General features: G+C 52.2%; 1 protein-coding gene across 5 annotated transcripts in view; it reads left to right on the top strand.

Moving 5' to 3' along the window:
• Positions 1-17,421, top strand: part of SIK3 (SIK family kinase 3) — a 74,014-nt gene that overhangs the window by 47,357 nt on the left and 9,236 nt on the right. The window contains exons 5-18 of one of the 5 annotated variants that reach the window (XM_027655372.1): positions 3,976-4,100; positions 4,375-4,498; positions 5,191-5,309; positions 5,645-5,755; positions 5,889-6,029; positions 6,508-6,588; positions 6,694-6,803; positions 7,278-7,431; positions 8,109-8,264; positions 8,818-8,888; positions 11,878-12,021; positions 15,308-15,458; positions 16,232-16,357; positions 16,676-16,761. In XM_027655372.1, the coding sequence (XP_027511173.1) occupies positions 3,976-4,100; positions 4,375-4,498; positions 5,191-5,309; positions 5,645-5,755; positions 5,889-6,029; positions 6,508-6,588; positions 6,694-6,803; positions 7,278-7,431; positions 8,109-8,264; positions 8,818-8,888; positions 11,878-12,021; positions 15,308-15,458; positions 16,232-16,357; positions 16,676-16,761 (1,699 nt within the window). The remainder of the gene's footprint in view (positions 1-3,975; positions 4,101-4,374; positions 4,499-5,190; positions 5,310-5,644; positions 5,756-5,888; positions 6,030-6,507; positions 6,589-6,693; positions 6,804-7,277; positions 7,432-8,108; positions 8,265-8,817; positions 8,889-11,877; positions 12,022-15,307; positions 15,459-16,231; positions 16,358-16,675; positions 16,762-17,421) is intronic. The other 4 variants (XM_027655375.1, XM_027655376.1, XM_027655374.1 and 1 more) reach the window with 4 other exon arrangements.

The following is a 17,421-nucleotide window of genomic DNA, read 5'->3' as shown; positions in this document are numbered from 1 at the left end:
ACCTTCACTGCCAAACCCATTAACAGTGTCTAACTCAAACTTCTGGAGTTTTCCAGGCTCTCAGCAGTGCAGATTTTCTGGCACATTCCTCCTGACCTCCATTTGCAGCTTTAAATCCCTTACCTGGCACTAGGCAGGCACCTGGCTCTGAGGGAGGAGCGTGGCAGCCCCGGAGTGGGGCAGTGCTGCTGGTCTCACTGATGGTCACTATTTGGGGTTTTTTTTGATTGATTGCTGCTGTACTATTTTTCCATAAACAGTGAGATCCCAACGCCGTGACCCTCGCTCTCATTTTTCCCATGGATGCTTTTTCTCCATGTACCTTCTCAGAGTCTGAGTCAGTAGCTGCTGGCACTGCGCTCCCTGTGCTCCCGGCCGGAGAGTTCAGCCAGGAGTTGATGATTGCTAAACACCCAGGCCTTCCCGGGGATGGGTTTGGAGAGGAATCTGATCTATGCATCGCTTTGCATTCGTTTGCAAGAGTCTGCTGCTCCTTCCCCTCCTGAGGATAAAATCCCCGTTGGGCAAATACTGACGCCACTCCCTGAGCTCTGCTCTGAGGAAACGTGAGGGACTGGGCCCATGTTTTGTAACAGAGATGTTTCTTTAAAATATTTTCCCTATATCACATCATTGTGACTTACCTTGCTCTACAAAAATGCTCTTCTCCCTCCACATCTGTTTGTGGAATGAGACCTGGTTGCTCCCTGAGGATTTGGATTTATAGGTCAACTTGGCCTGTGACTTCCCATAGATTTTAAGAAAGTTTATTTAAGTGGTAATTTGTGGTTTTGTTTGGTTTAGATTTTGTTGTTTGTTGCTCTGGGGTTTTCAAATCCTTCCCTGAACTTTTTTTGGGGTTTTAAAACCCTGCTGTTTTCCCCAGCCCTGACCTCGGTCACTCAGCACAGGTGGGAGCTGGAAGCTGTTTCCAGCCTTTGGGCAGTGTCCATGTATGACAGAGCCTCTGGCTCCAGCTCCCTGCAGAGCCCAGCAGTGTGGAGGTGCTGGGCAGAGCAGCAGCTCTCCACAGGGAGAAGCTGTCATCCCAAAATCCGGGGCAGCCACGGGGTGAGTGCAGCAGCTCTGGGACCCACTGGCTGAACGGTGCCGTGCCCGTGGCCCCGCTGGCCCTGTGCCCTAAAGAGAGACTCTGCGGGTTCCTCTGAGCCCACCTCCTGTTCCTGGCCAAAAGAGCTGTGAATCCATGGGCAAACTTCAGCATGATTTGGAAGGGTTGAAGTTTCCCAGCCAGCCAATCTCCAGCAGCTCTTGGGAAGCAGAGAAGGGTGTGGGAGGCAGCTGTTGCATGTCTGTTCTGAGGCCGTGGTGCTGCCAGCTGGAATGGCACAGCCCAGGAATGGCATATCCCTGGGATGGCACAGTCCAGGAACAGCATATCCCTGGGATGGCACAGCCCAGGAATGGCATATCCCTGGGATGGCACATCCCTGGCATGGCACACCCTGCCTGTGCTGCTGGCACTCACCATGACCAGTGCAGCAGTCCAGGGAACACCTTGGGCCTCTCACGTGTGCAGGGCTGGAGCTGCTCCTGGCTCTGCAGGGCAATAATCACTCCTTGGAAAATGCAGGTGGTTCCCCAAGTGCTCAAAGCCCCCCCGAGTACATAAAAGGACAAATAAAAGTGTCTAAACCAGAATAACTTGCTCAGAATATGGGAAGTACCAAAATTCCACAGTCGGAAGGAGTTTCCATCTAAACCTGACCCAAATGCTGTGTGTTGGGAGGTGGAGTCACATCCAGTGCTGCAGCATTTGGTGCTTGTTCCAGTGGCCATAATTCAGGCACTTGTTACACATCCTGCTTTAAACGTGAGACAGCAGCTCAAAAGCTTGCAGAGGTGGAAAAGACAATTGTGCAGCTGAGTGCTGTTTCCCTGGAATGGTTCTCCAAAGGCTCACTGGAGGTTTAAATGGCTTCATAGCCAGCAGTGAAAACCCAAAGGGTGTGTAACTGCCTTGTTCTGATACCGTGGTGCTTTTAAAGAACATTTTATCATCTCTGTGCTGTTTTGAGGTAGGGTTTGAGCAGCCTGGTCTGCACTCCAGGTGTTTCCACAGGAACAGGCTGTGTTAGGTATTCTTCATAAGCATAAATCATCTCCACTGCAAGGACTTTCCCTCTGTGGAGGGACAGGAAGAAGGAACTCGGCTGTGCCCTCCTGGAGCTGAGCTGGCAGGAGCAGCACCAGGTGGTCTGCTGAGTTCTGCAGAAGCTGTTTGAAGGAGGAGAGGAGTCACCTGAAATTAGGTCATGGAAAATCCTGTGAGGAAAGCAGTGGGAGCATGGACTCACCAGTTAGTGCATTCTGTGGGGTGCTGGTGGGGTTTGCCATGCCTCTGGCACGGAGGTGTTGGCCATCACTGGCCTCACTGATGGCTTGCTCTTGGGATTTGGTGTGGAACTGGTAACTAATTGGTAATTAACTGGTAGTATTGAATCTGTTAGAGCAAACCTGGAGTTTTATGTGATTTAGGAAAACTAACCTTTCTCGATGGCTACAGAATTCATGCAAAGTCCTTCCCTTGGAGCATGGATAAAAAGCTGTAAGGAGAAATTAGCAGATAAAAACAAACATTCATTTTCAAGGTGAATGTGTATTTATTTCAAGAAATGGGGGGAAGAAAAAACCTTTGTGCTTTTGTATCTCAGGTATTCTTTATCATTTGTATGCAGGTATTAAAACACATTTTCACTCAAATCTTCCTTGCACAACTTTGGGATCTTGTGTTTCACTGCCAGGCTGTGCATCACCCCAGATCCTCTTTTCTGACCAGTGACAGAGGCAAAACTCATCTTCAGAGGTTTCCACTTGCTGCAGCTGCACTGTGTATTTTTGCCACGATGTTTTTCGCTTTAATCCATCAGAATTTGCAAACTGAGTGTTCCTGGCCCTCCTTGCTCTCCCACACCCTGCTGTGAGGAGCTGCTGCTGCTGCAAATGCCATGAGAAATGACCTTGTTGCTGTGGGTCCCCGTCCCTGGGCATTAATGTCACCTGCCCTCCTGCTGGCACGTCTCTGGCACAAACAGAGGCACAGCCCTGGCAGTGGCACCGCTCCTCGATGGAGCTGCTGCTGAGGGCACCTCCTTCACGGGGCGTGGGCACACCTCTGTGACAGTGGGTTTGCTTCAGTTCAGCTGAGGCAAAAGGGGGAAAACAATTCAGTGAAGATTCTTTCTGTTTAGGAGAGCCAGCTCACTTCTCTTGGGTTCAGCCTTGTTTCCTTACCCCTTCCAGTGCAGGTCCCAGCTGGGAGCCAGGGGGAGGCAGGTTAATTAGCAGAGAATGCCATTAGTGCCCACATAAGCTGATGGCTGGCTGCCTCTGAGGTGAAGACCTTTCTTTTGATTTCCCTTTCAGGATTTATTATTATTTGCTGTTGGTGAAGCATTTGTAGAGCTGCCCACCATAACCAAAGTTTCCAGCTCCTGTAGTGCTTTCTGGAAAAATCAAAATTCCTCTTCTCTTTTGCTTTTGCACTGTCTGTGCTGGCAGCTGCCCTGGCCTCAGGGAATTGGGAAACGTGACATGGAAGAATCCAAAGGTTGGAAATTAACTGAAGATTTATGTGGGATTTCTTGATTACAAGGTGGAAGCCCCGTTCCAGACCGTCCACCTGACTTTCAGCAACCCTCAGTGATCTGATCCCTGGTGTGTTGATTCCAGCATGGAAAGCACATGGGTGAAAAATGAAGAGCAAAGTTCTGGAAAGATCTTTGTTCTGCTAAGCGAAAGCAGTGTGGGCTTAGTGTGTGGAGCAGGCTGAAGTAGTGGATTTTTTGCAGCAGGTGTGTTTTATACTGTACAAAGTAGACGTGGCACTGTTCATACTTGGTCTTTCGTCACCACCCCTGGAGGAACGACTGGACGTGGCACTCAGTGCTCTGGTTAGTTCAGGACAGCTGGAGTGAATCATAGTCCTCCAATCGGTTCCCTTTGTTCTTTCAGATTTCGGGTTCAGCAACATCTTCACCCCTGGCCAGCTGCTTAAAACCTGGTGTGGGAGTCCTCCCTACGCCGCTCCAGAGCTCTTTGAAGGCAAGGAGTACGATGGGCCAAAGGTTGACATTTGGGTATGTGATGAACCTCTTTCTCTCTGACTTTGATCTAATTCTTGCTCTGTTTGTTTGGCTTTGCTTCCTGAACGCTCAGCACACGTCTCAGAGAAAAACCCTGACGTGGCAAAAAGTGTTTTCTGAAGAAAACGCTTCCAAAATCGCGTTCTGGCCACCACGTCCTGTGTTTTCTCTTATCGCGAGGTGCCAAAACCATGAGCTGCCCAGAAACGCACTTCAATTTAGTTTCCCACCGGCCTGTTGGTGACGAGGGGTTTGTTTTTGGGCGCAGAGCCTCGGCGTGGTGCTGTACGTGCTGGTGTGCGGGGCCCTGCCCTTCGACGGGAGCACCCTGCAGAACCTGCGCGCGCGGGTGCTCAGCGGCAAGTTCCGCATCCCCTTCTTCATGTCCACAGGTAAGGGCACGGGGACCCGGCAGTGCAGGGCCTTTCACCACACCTCTTTCTGTCCTAGCCCTTTACAGCATTATGGCTCGTGGATTTGCAGCCACGGCCCCGTCAGAGATGGGTGTCTGTGTCCTCGTGCTGCAAAAATACCTCTGAGTGCTTCAGTAATAAATCTTGGGTTTGAAAAGTGTGATTAATTTTCAGATAAAAGAGTCATACGTGGGTTCTTGGTTGCCTGCTGTGAGGTTAAGGAATAATTTTGCATGGGCTGCATGGAGTTTCCCAGATGACAACTGGTTCTTTTCATGCAGCAAATTCCGCTAAAATGCAGTGCTTTCAAAGCAAGCTTAGATCCCACCCCAAAGGGGGAGAGCCCCAGCAGTGCCCCGTGGTGGCAGCCCAGGGGTAATATGATGGAGAAATCATTCACAGTGAGCTGTTGAGTGGGGAATGTTCAGATTGCTCTTCAATCCCCAAAAGCCAGTCATGTCATGGTGGGGAGGGACAGGGTGACAGGGAACCACCTTGGGGCTCTTTGTGGCCGGGGTGGCTTCCCTCCTTCCTAGCACGGGAAATCAGTGTCTGCAGCAAAGAGGCACTGGGGACTGACACACTTTGCCTGGGAAGGAAAAAGCCCTTTCCCCCTCTGCAGCAGCCTTGTCCCTTCCCGAGGGTGACCCGGCCTCTCTCTTCCCTGGCAGAGTGTGAACACCTGATCCGCCACATGCTGGTCCTGGACCCAAGCAAGCGGCTCTCCATGGAGCAGATCTGCAAACACAAGTGGATGAAGCTGGGGGAGGCTGACGCAGAGTTTGACAGGGTGAGCAGGGAGTGGGGGCTGCTCAGTGCCTCAAACAGGCTCGGGGCACGTGGTGCTGCTGTGTTGGTCCAGCTCTCTGGAACTCTCATTCCCAGTGCTGGTGTGCTGCCTTTCCCCTTTCTGTGTCTCCTGGCCTTGCTTGTCACATCATTCCTCCTCTGCATACGTTTTTGTATCTTTCCCTGTGGCACTGGGAGCTTGAGGCACTAGATTTTGGATTGCTGTGCCATCAGCCCTCAGACCTCATGCCAGCTGCAGCCGGAGCCCGGTGCACTGTGACTCATCAGTGTGCCTTTGGGAATGTCAGCACTAACTCTGAGCCTGTGCCCTCCCAGCTGATAGCAGAGTGTCAGCACCTGAAGACCGAGAGGCAGCTGGAGCCGCTGAACGAGGACGTGCTGCTGGCCATGGCAGACATGGGGCTGGACAAGGAGCGCACGGTCCAGGTGAGGCCCTGCCGTGTCCCGCCTGCTCCCACTGGAGATCAGTGTGTTCAGTGGCAGCTGAGCATCCCAGCAGAGTATAGAGTGTATTTTATCACTTGACAAAGAGGACTGAGTGCTTTTCCTTTCCCTGCAGTCCCTGCGGGCCGATGCCTACGATCACTACAGCGCGATCTACAGCCTGCTCTGCGACCGCCTCAAGAGACACAAGAACCTGCGCATCGCGCCGTCCCCCAGCATCCCACGGACCATGACCTTCCCCTCAGCCAACATCCAGGTACACCCCACTTGCCCAGTGTCCTTCCAGCCCTGGAAGGCCAGCCAGTCCCTTGCCTGCTAAACACAGGCTTGCTCGTGGGTGTCCTCCTCCTGGGTGGAGTGTCAAAACGTTCCTTGTCTGAGAATTCTCTCCTCTGACAGAGGAGAAGGAACTGTGAGGGTTACTGGGAGCTGGAGTTCACTGCTCAGGACTGCTCTGTGGTGCTTCTTCCTCGACTTGTGCTGCTGTTGAAGCAATAGCACTTGTTCTGGGGGAGGCCAGTTCATAAGGGAAGTAGAAGGGACTGTGCCTGAGCAGAAGGGAGTTGGGGAAATGAGGCAACCCCTTGAGAACTGAGAATGAACAGCTCTGCATTGGCTCCAGGGTAACCTCCCAGATGCTTAGGGCTGTGCACTGGTGTTAATCCAGCAGTGTTTGTAAAGGGGTTGTAAGCAGTGCTGTCTTTGTGTCTTCTGATGCTGATCTCTCCACTCAGCAGACAGAACAGACAAGCAACACCATGAACATCAATGTGCCACAAGTCCAACTCATCAACCCTGAGAACCAGATTGTGGAGGTGAGGTGCCCCCCCAATGGTCCCTGCAAGTTCTTTTCCTGGCTTGCATTAAAGCCTTTCCCTTGATCCTTGTATTTTGACCTCTCCAATGTTTTCCCTGCCCAGACTGATGGAACAATGAACCTGGACAGTGATGAAGGGGAAGAGCCCTCACCTGAGGCTCTGGTCCGATACCTCTCCATGAGGAGACACACAGTGGGAGTGGCTGACCCACGGTGAGTACTGGAATCTAAACTCCCAGCTGGAGGATTAATGGGACCTGAAGATTTATTCCCAGCACATGACTTTGGTCCTTCTGGGTGTTCCTTTAAAAGTCTCAGTCCCATTGCACAACTTGGTTAGTATTTCAGATGGGGATGAGATGCTTTCCTCCTCCTCTTCCCCATCAGCTCTCTGTAAGCTATACTGGTGTGCAAGGCAATGTCTCACCTGAGCTGCACTGGTGTCATGTCCAAGGTGAAGGTTTTGTGATAAGTGCCATCAAGGTTAATGCCAAGAGCTAGTTCTGGCCAATCTCAGCATGGAGGGGGAAAAGGGACAAACAAAAACCCAAGAGTGACTTGGCTGATCCGTGTGACCATTTTCCAGAGCAATAAGAAGTTTTTGTGAAGGGAAGCTGTGTGTGCTGGGTCTGTGAGGGGTTTTCCTCACATCGTGGCTAATTCACCTCTCTGAATGTGATTGCACAGGACGGAAGTCATGGAAGATCTGCAGAAGCTCCTGCCTGGCTTCCCCCGTGTCACTCCTCAGGCTCCCTTCCTGCAGGTGACCCCGAATGTGAACTTCATGCACAACGTGCTGCCCAGGCAGAACCTGCAGCCCACGGGGCAGCTGGAGTACAAGGTAGTGCCCGCTGTGCTCCCTGCTGTGCTCTGTGCCCTGCCAGGCTGGGGGGGTGTTTGTGCTCGCTCTGTTTGCCAGTTCCTTGGAGTCCAGAAGCCTCAAGATTTACTCTCTTTAGGTATGACTCCAATTGGTTCTCGAGTGTAGGTTTAGATTAGATATTAGGAAAAAATTCTTTACTGTAAGAGTGGTGAGGCCCTGGTACAGGTTGCCCAGAGAAGCTGTAGCTGCCCCATCCCTGGAATTGTTCAAGGCCAGGTTGGGTGGAGCTCTGAGCAACCTCATCTAGTGGAAGGTGTCCCTGCCCATAGCAGGGAGTTGGAACAAAATGAGCTTTAAGCTTCCTTCCAGCCTAAATCGTTCTGGGTTTCTGTCATTCTATAGAAAAGCTGAAGAACGAAAGAACAGTGCAATATGAGATTAATTGGTGGGCTGGGGAGGAATAGGACTGTGCTGCCTGGCTTTGAGCTGCAGGTTGCAGCCTGGCAGCTAAAGCAGCATGCAGGGAGATGGAGAGTTAAACCCTGCTCCTCCACTGACACTGCCTCTCGCTGCCCCACATCACCCGAGATGTTGGTGACATTCCTGAAGCCCGGGAGGCTTCTCCTCTGCCCGTGTCTGGTTTGTGACCTTGGGGTCTGGTTCAGGGTGGGTGACTGGGCTGTCTGTGTCCCCAGGAGCAGTCCCTGCTGCAGCCCCCCACCCTGCAGCTGCTCAACGGGATGGGCCCGCTGGGCCGGCGGGCGTCGGACGGCGGGGCCAACATCCAGCTGCACGCACAGCAGCTGCTCAAGCGGCCCCGGGGCCCCTCCCCGCTCGTCACCATGACGCCAGTGAGTACCAGAGGGACAGGAGAGAATGGGGGGTGCTTAAAAATATCTCCTCCCGCAGGCAGAGGTGACTGTGTCCAGGTCACAGCAGACTCCGCATGTAGGATGTGCCTGCTTGCTTCCAAAGGTTCCCCTGCTCTGGAGCAGTGGGGTGCTCTATCCCCATGCAGGAGAGTTGCTGTGCTCTCTGATATCTGGCAGCCAAGATGGTGTTCCTCTCTGGAATTGACAGTGTTTGTGCATTTTTTTAATGATTGCTTTTCTTCTCCTCTGCTGATGCCGTGGAGAAACTAAAGTGTCCACCTTGGGCATTCATGCATGTTCTTTCTTCCTCGGTGCATCTGTATCAATGAATTTTCCATGTAGCAGCAACGTTGTACAGGCAGTTTGACTGGGGAGGGAATGTTGGAAGGGGTTCTTGGCCGAGTTTCTTTGGTGCTGCAGAGGAGCCAACACACAGCCCTGCAAGAGCTCGTTTGGGAAGGTCAGGTGTCCCCTCAGTGGATGGAACTGTGCTGGCTGTCCTTTAGAACTGTGGCTTCTCTTCTCTCCACAGGCTGTCCCAGCTGTCACCCCTGTGGATGAGGAGAGCTCTGATGGGGAGCCAGATCAGGAAGCTGTGCAGAGGTAACTCCCAGTCTGTTAACGTTTGCCCTTCCTACCTCCACGAGGCTCACCCTGGGGTGTTCCACAGCTGAATTAAAACACAGCAACCTCACCAGGGCACCAAAATTGATTACAGCGAAGGCTCAACACTTCTGTTCCTGGGGGTGTTGATTACTGCAGGCAATTGCTCCTCTGGCACTACTGGGTGCTTACAAAGCTGGATTCCCCTGAAATGGGTAGCTGATTGAGCAGTAGGTTCTCCAGAAGCTCTTGGAACTGCTAAATTCCTTTGCTTAGTGTGCAGCAGCATGCAATCCACACTAACCTGCCAAGTGAGTGCCGAGGGATTCCCGCTCCCTGCTGAGTGCTGGAGGTGGGAGGATCTCCTCTGTGGCCTTGGGTGCCAGTGCAGCTTTTGTATCAAGACATGCAGTAAACATCCAACTCTGATGCCTCAAACAAAGTGAGCTTGCTGGAAATACGGGTACCTCTAGCTGCTAATTTTAGCATTAGGCCTTAAAATAGTCTGCTCCAATAAGGAAAAGATTATGAGCTCTCAGGCTGGGAACTTCTGTTCTCTGTGTCTGCTCCAAACATGTAGTAGGAAGGGGATAGAATATGCTTGTACTTTCTCAGTCCATGAACACACTAACCATGGCCTCACTAACATTTTCTTAGTAGCTTTTGCATAGTTCTTCTCTGCTAACCAGCTGGTGCACTATGGGTGGTGGGTACTCCTGCTTCTTACCTTGAAGAGCTTTCTGGATCCCTCCCCCTTTGTACAGGCCAGCACCTGAGTAAGGGAGGGGTTCTTCAGGGGCTCAGAAGGGTTCAGACTGGGGATTGTTACAGGCAGAATGACACTGGGGTGGGTGCAGGTCATACTCCAGAGCCTTGACCAGCTCTGCTCCTCTTGGTGCTCCAGAGGAAGTGTGAGCAGTGACAGACTGTGCACTGAAATTCCTTTTGCCTACCTGAGCTTAGAAAGTCTACTTTTAGCATCAATAATAGCCTCAGTAGTCATTAAAAGTCGTAATTTAGGGCCCGTAATGTCCTCAGACAGCTGGCAGTCTTTCTGTGCAAACCAGATAAATCTCATTCTTGGCAAGGGGATGCCTGAACATCTTACCTGGGCAGATTTTCACTGCTCTAAACCCAGAGGTTTCAGTTGAGCCTTTAAAGCATTAGCTCAGCTAGAAACATTTTGAAACCTCCATCCAGCATTTCGTAGTTTGCAAGGCACTGAAATGTTCAGATCCCACTGGAAGCCAAATCCCCTTGGACCAAGAGGTCACTGCTGCTTTCGACAGTGCTGCCTTTAGTCCTTTCACAGCACATGTTCTTCTTCCACCAGATGGCCTTGAAAAAGCACCATCCAGGTTGTGTGTTAACTTGCTCTCCACCCCTTGTGTTGCAACATGTCAGTGGTCTTCAGAGAAGGGTAAATAGCATTACCATAATGGACAGATGCAAATATTTAGCTTCTCAGAACACTGCCCCAAATACTCTGTTTGCAGCCACCACCGAGCAGCTTTTGCCCTCCTTAATCTGACCTTGAAAGCAGAGCATAGGTCTTCTCTCTCTTCCAGGGAACAGTCACATCTCCTCTGAGCTTTGGGAAACTTTCTTCCACCCGAAACGCTGTTAGAGCTCATGATTGGATTGTTCCCTGGAGGGCTGAAATAAAATGATCTTAGCAAACCACAGCAGCAAAGCTCTTTGGGAAACTTTCCCCGTCTGCATCAAATGATTCTTAAACAGCTAATGGCACAGGCTTTGGCGGGGCACCGCAGCACTCTTAACCTGCTTCTTCTGCTTAAGTGGCTTCAGTAGCAAAGAGAGGCTGGGTTTGGGCAAGGCAACGACTGTACTGCTTGCTGCTCTTTCTGCTTCACAGTGGGAGCTGCAGGGGACAAGAGCAAAGGTGAGAATTCCCAGGTGTCACTGGCCAAGTGGTCTTTGGCCCGGTCACCACCTCACTGCTGGTTCACAGGAGCAGAAGGAGTTGAGTTTGTACAGGGGCGTTCATCCCTCCTGGCCTTGAGTGGGAACAGCTCTGGGAGGGAGCCCCAGCCCCCTCCTCACCCCCAGGGCAGCCTGGGCAGGGGCTTCACCTGCTCTCTGCTGGCCCACACCCCGGCTGCCCTGGGCAGGGCTGTGCCAGGAGCAGCAGGGCAGGGCAGGGGCTCTCAGCGCTGTGTGGCCCTTCCTCACATCCTCGTCGGAGCAGAGGCTCCGAGTTCTGCACTCCCAGTCTTTGGGGGTTTGCAGGAGACCTGCAGCTCTTTTCCAGTGCAGAGGGGGCTTTCCTTGAAGCCGTTGCCTCCCAGCTGTGGTGTAAGAGGCAAGCCCAGGGACTCTCTCACTGCTCGGGATCTCATTCCCTGTGCATCCCACGCGGTTCCCGACTCCCTGGAGCGGAGCAGGGACTAGATGGCGCACTTGGACCGGGCTGGCACCAGCCCTTCCTCAGCCTCAGCCCTTCCTCATGCTCCTCGGGCAGCCCGAGGCTCTGCCCACCCTGATCTCTGCTGGGGTGTCCCCCCTGCACCCTTCCCTGTGGGATCTGGGGTGCAAAGACCACCCTGGAGGGTGCAGCAGCTCTGCTCTGTGCCTGCTCTCTGCCCGGCTCTTGCTGGGTTATCATCTGTCTTGGCTCCCCTGGGCCTTGGGAGAGGGAGGCAGACCTGCTCTAGTGGAGGGAATGCCTGCTGAGGGCAGGCAGTCACCTGGGTATTCCCAAAGGGATATACCAGCCACGTGGCTTTCCTGCTGGGAAGAGCGAATGGCTCCTCTTTCCTTCCAAGGCTGGAGCACCAGCAGCTGAAACTACACTTGTCCCCTAGGCACTGACAACCCAGTGCTGTGACAGGCATGGGCAGTGTGCCCATGGCATGTTCTGAGCACTGCAGAAGCTTCTTCCTTCCCGTTTTCTTTGGATTATCTAACGCTCCCTGTTTTTGGAGTACTCCCATCAGTCTCTTATAAAATGTGCTCCCGCTTGTTGCAGATACTTGGCAAATAGGTCAAAAAGGCACACTCTGGCCATGACCAACCCTACAGCTGAAATCCCTCCAGACTTGCAGAGGCAGCTAGGACAGCAGTCCTTCCGACCCCGGGCTTGGGCTCCACACCTGGGACCCGACCAGCACCGGTGAGTAACGGCACCGGCCGGCCGGGCAGCTTTGGGCCAGGAACCCTGTCAGCTGGCAACCAGAACGGAGCTCTGAGGACGTCCTGCCTGGCAGGGAGGGGTGAGGAGGAGGAGGAGGAGGAGTAGGGATGAAGAGCAGACCCACAGAGCAGAGGGTGTCTGGCCGTGCTGGGGCCGCGAGTTCCGCGCTGGCACAGGCTCCCTGCCTGCAGGGACGAGCAGGAATTGGCTGGCTCTTCCCTCCAGTCCCATTTTTGTGGCTGGAGATGCTTTCCGGGAATGGCTGCCATCACAGAAAGGTTGGGAATAAGCTGTTTGTTTTAAAGGAAAGCTTTTCCCTGTTGTAATGTTAGTGTCAAAGTAGCAAATTTGCTACAGAATGTTTTTGGAGGCAGATACAAGCAAAAGATTGCACCAAGTCATCCACACCAGGGCTTAAAACCCTCACTGTTCTGCACCAGAGTTGTGTGTTCTGACTGCAAAGTCTCTTTGCAAAGCTCCTCAAGAGTCATTTTGTTTCTAATCTGAACCCTTGGTGGGAATGATGTGGGGAAAGGAAGCTGGGGTGGTAAGAGAAAAACAATCAGTGTCTGGGAAAGGGGGAACCGTGGGATTGGATCTAAACACACTCAGAATGTGTGGGAGGGACACTCCTGATGGAGAGGTGTTAATGTGGCTGTGTCCTTGTCACAGCAGCAAACTGGAGATGCTAATGCTCCAGAGGGAGCTTAAGAACCTCTTAATAAAAAAAACCCTCTTATAAAAATGCTTAAAAGTGCTCTGAACCCTCTGTGCCGGGAGCAAACCAGCTGCACACTGGAGTGTGCTGCCTGTTGGGAAACAGTGGCTGCCAGGCCAGGCTGGTGCTGGTGTCCAGCCCCTCAGGCAGCTCACACTGGCAGGCTTGACAAAGCCCTTTTTATTGTAGCCAGAGACCTGCTGAGCTGAGCACTGATGTAATCAGCAGGGACAGGTGAACTCTGAGCAGACTGAGGCAGTGCTAGTGCCACGCTGGAGCTCCTGAAAACCAAGATAAGCACCTCTGCCCTGAAGTTACTCCCTCAGAGGTGCCTGGGGGATGGGAAGAGCAGGAGGGGAAAGATTTCTAGGGCCACAGCTTGATAGGAAGAGGAGAGCAGTTTGCAAAACAACCAGAATGTGCTGTGTCCTGCTTTCAGGATTGCTGCAAATCCTCAAGGTAAGCCAGGTCCCTCACACAGGGAAAGGAGCGGAATTTTTACAAGACTTAAAACACATTTACCCCGTAAATAACGTTTGTGTCACCTCTGCCACTTGGATCTGGAGTCCTGAGGCTGTTGCATCATGAGCAGGGTGGTATCTGCACTTTCCACCCTGGGTGTCATAACATGCTGTGATCCTGGCTCGTGTTTTTCCTGTGAAATCACAGAAATTTCGTCTGACCGTGGCCTAAACAGTGTCCCACATTGAGTCCAAGACATACCTGGCACAGGAATTACCAGTCTTGTGTCATTGTGTAAATAAACCCCGTTGTTGAATGGCGGATGGGTTTTATTTTAGCCCTTAACCTATTTTAAGCCATCTTATATCTTCTTGTGTAGCCCCTGATTTTGGTCACGTTGAAGTATCTGGAAGCCAAATTGAAGTGCAGCAATTGTACTGGACAGTGCAGCTGTTCTGCCTTGGCCACACAGCTTTCAGAACCTCAGCACCTTGATTTTATCTGTAGCTTCTGCTTTCCATCAATGCAACAGGAGAACAAATGGATCAGGATAATGGATGGGATGGCATCAAAAGGCAGGAGCACAGCTCTGACCTTGGAAGAAGGTTGTGTGTGATCTACAGAAACTGCAGTACATCCTGCTAAGGCAGAGACAGTGACAAAACTGAACCCAGTGTGCTGGAAGGGGTCCAGCATTGATCACTCTCTGATAAAGGGAGCCTGGAACAGGCCATGGATGGGCACTGGAGTTAAGGACCAGTCCAGGTGCAGCCAGGTGGGCTCTTGCTGGGTTTGGTGTCAAAGGTGCTGTAAAGACCATGTCTCCACAACCTTCTCACAGGCAAAGGCTGCTGCTGGAGCCTGTGCATTAGGTGTTACTTGCTGGGTTCTGTAGGCAGCATTTACAGAATCTTTACAGAAGAAATTCTTTACTTATAGAAGAAATTCTTCCCCGTGAGGGTGGGGAGGCCCTGGCACAGGTTGCCCAGAGAAGCTGTGGCTGCCCCATCCCTGGAAGTGTCCAAGGCCAGGTTGGACAGGGCTTGGAGCAACCTGAGCTAGTGGGAGGTGTTCCTGCCCATGGCAGGGGGTGGGACTGGATGAGCTCTAAGGTCCCTCCCAACCCAAACCATTCTGTGACTCTGATTTGCACAGAAACCAGGTTCTCTAGAGAGCCTTTGCCCAGAAGCCATGAGGGCAGACAGAGAAACCCTGTCTGTTTGTTGTGAGGCACATTGTGACGTGTGTATGCAAAGTTATCTTTGCTTGTGATAATATTGTGGCACCTTATAATATTGTGATAATACAGGTGGCACCTAATGGCAGGGCAGGGGAGCTCAGTGGTAATGGGGAGCCCCAGCCTCGGGAGAAAACAGCTCCTGAAAAAAATCTGGCTCCCTCTGATGGTGAAGAAACCTCATTGAGAAGGGAAATTGCTCGTGGTGCCTTGGGCACAGTTGCCTCAGTACTGGCTGTGTCTGCCTTTGAGATGTGCCCAATGCAGGGCATCCAGGTGACAGGGAGGCTCTGGGTGTTAAGTGAGAAGGATTTCCCCCAGGTGCAGAGTTCCCTTCCCACCCCCCTTTTTAATTCAGGGGATCCCTAAGCATGGATGCCAGCCTCCCTTCCTCTTTGGAGCTGCAGAACACATCAGGCTTCTCTCTCTCCATGTGCCATTCCTGTTTTCCACAGACATCAGGTGTAGTCAGGGGAGCTGGAAGACTCAGAAAGTGGCTACTGAACTGGTGAATTTTAGCTTTTTAGGATACTGAGTGATTTCTACAAACCTTTTCCATCTGATAGATCCATCTATCTGGATGGACAGTGAGTTGCTGCCCATCTGGAATCTCATTTGTGGCTGAGTTGTCTCCAACATAAAGCACATTTACCTGCCCAGGCACCAAGGATACTCAGTGATCCTGCTTCCTCCTCAGCATGATGGTGGCTCTTCATTTCTCCTTCTAAACCACAGTTTATTCTGTGTGAGTGGGCAGCTGGAACTTGGCACAGCCGGTGGAAGTGAAATGGCTCTGTACTGGAGTTTGTTTTTTGACTGGTGCCACTAACCCCCTTCCCCATGTTCAGCTCTATTTACAAGGACTCCAACACCCTGCACCTCCCCACTGAGCGCTTCTCCCCGGTGCGGCGCTTCTCCGACGGTGCTGCCAGCATCCAGGCTTTCAAAGCCCACCTGGAGAAGATGGGCAACAACAGCAGCATCAAACAGCTCCAGCAGGTGAGAGAGGGGCAGGGGTCTCAAAAGAGCCACTGCAAGGGCTTTTTATTGCCTCGGCCTTGCTGCTTTGGGAAGGAAAAGGTGGAATCTTTATGTTAAAGGCTGAGGGGACACAGTGGGGACTTCCCACCCGAGGGGCTGTTCCCTCTCTCTGGGACTGCAGCAACCCCTGAGTGTCCTCTGAGCATACAGGCAGTTCACCTGCAGCTGGGGAGCTGGGCAGCTTCCACCCCCCTCTTTTTGGGGAGGAAATGTCATGCTGTGCCCACTCATGTGTGTCCTGCCTGCTCTTGCAGGGCCCACCAGGACTGCAGCTGCCCTCTCTCACATTCTCTGTGGCAGCAGTTTTGGGGCTGTTCCAGGGTGTCCCAGGAAAGGACAGCTCCTGCCACTGCAGTTTGGAGTGTGTTATGTGATACTCCCTGCACAGCCAGGCACGTCCTGCCAATGGCTGGAGCAGGATTTGGCCCCAGGACAGGCCTTTCCCCTTGCAGCACGGTAGAAATGAGATTCTCTCCTCACCTTGAAGTGTCGTTACCAGAGCTTGTTGCCTGCACTAAGGGAACACAACGGTGCCAGCTCGGTGTCACGTGCACCCAGTGCTTTTCTGTTGTCTTGCCACATTATTGCACACCTGATTCTGTCAAATTAAATGGATTAGGCTTTCTTTGCCAGCTTTTTTTTCAGAGGGGTGGGATGCAGAGCGTGCCTTTTTGCACAGCAGTGAGTGTGCACGAGAAGGTCATTTCCAGAACGTGCTGGGTTCCTTGCAGGAGTGTGAGCAGCTCCAGAAGATGTACGGTGGGCACATGGACGAGAGGACGCTGGAGAAGACGCAGCAGCAGCACATGTTGTACCAGCAGGAGCAGCACCATCAGATTCTTCATCAGCAGATTCAGGTACTGGAGCCCGAGCCAGAGCTGCTGAAGGCTTAGCTGTGTTTTCCTGCTTTGCTGCAGACACAACTCGTGAGCAGGTCCCGGGGGGATTGAGGGAGGGCAGTTTTTGCTGGGCTTGCTGTAGCTAGACCAAGCCTGAAGGATTTCAGCAGAGATGTTTGCACAGCTGCTGTGGTAGCTGTGGTAGCCAGGGCTGCAGTGAGGGACTGAAATTCAGTGCATCTGGTTACATCCTGCTTCACCCAGCAATGTTTCTAAATTTACTAACTGAAACATTGACTGCAAACACTTTTTGTTTTCTTGTGGTGCCTGGTTCAGGACTGTATCCGACCTCCACAGCCATCTCCACCCTTGCAAGCTCCATGTGAAAACCAGCCAGCTCTGCTCACTCACCAGCTTCAGAGGTAAAGAAATGACTTTAGAAACACTCTGGGGAGTGGGTTTTATTCTTACTCAGACCTGGGGATGAGCTGACACACACAGGAGAGGCCAGGCTGAGTTGGAGGTGTATGAAATGAGACTGGCACAGCCAGTTCCCAGGTGAACGTGCCTGATCCTTTGAGCTGGATTCTGTCAGAAGGATTTTAGAAGCAGAGAAACACGATTCAAAGGCACAGACCTGCTTTGAGCAGGGGACTGACAGTCCTGCCTTTTGAGTGGCTTGAAGATGCCACTTCAGCAGCTGGGCTCTCTCATGCCTCCTGCATGTCTCACACCTCTCCAGGCCCTCAGTGAGGTCGCTGTCTTTGCCCTCAGCACCCTGACCTGTAGGTGAGGCAGGCTGAGTTACAGGAAAGGAGAGCAGCGTGTGTCACTGCACACAGTGAGTCAGGAGCTGAGCCTATGGTGTCCTTGTCCCCAGGTTTCTGTTGTAGTCACCAGGTCATGCTCACTCCCTGTGTGATTTGGACAAGGCAGGTGGCTCTCGAAAGAAAAGACAAGCTGTACAGAGCTTGGGATCCCCAACAAGGGCTTTGAGGTGTTTATTTAGAATGAGACGTGCAGCATTTGGCGTCAGCTCTCACAGTTGAGAAGGAATCTTAACGAGGAGCAGGCATGATGAG

The sequence above is a fragment of the Corapipo altera genome, unplaced genomic scaffold (genome assembly GCF_003945725.1).
Source record: "Corapipo altera isolate COAL_440 unplaced genomic scaffold, ASM394572v1 71, whole genome shotgun sequence".
Lineage (NCBI taxonomy): Eukaryota > Metazoa > Chordata > Aves > Passeriformes > Pipridae > Corapipo > Corapipo altera.
The sequence above is the reverse complement of the archived record's forward strand: the minus strand, read 5'-3'. Positions and strand labels throughout refer to the sequence as shown.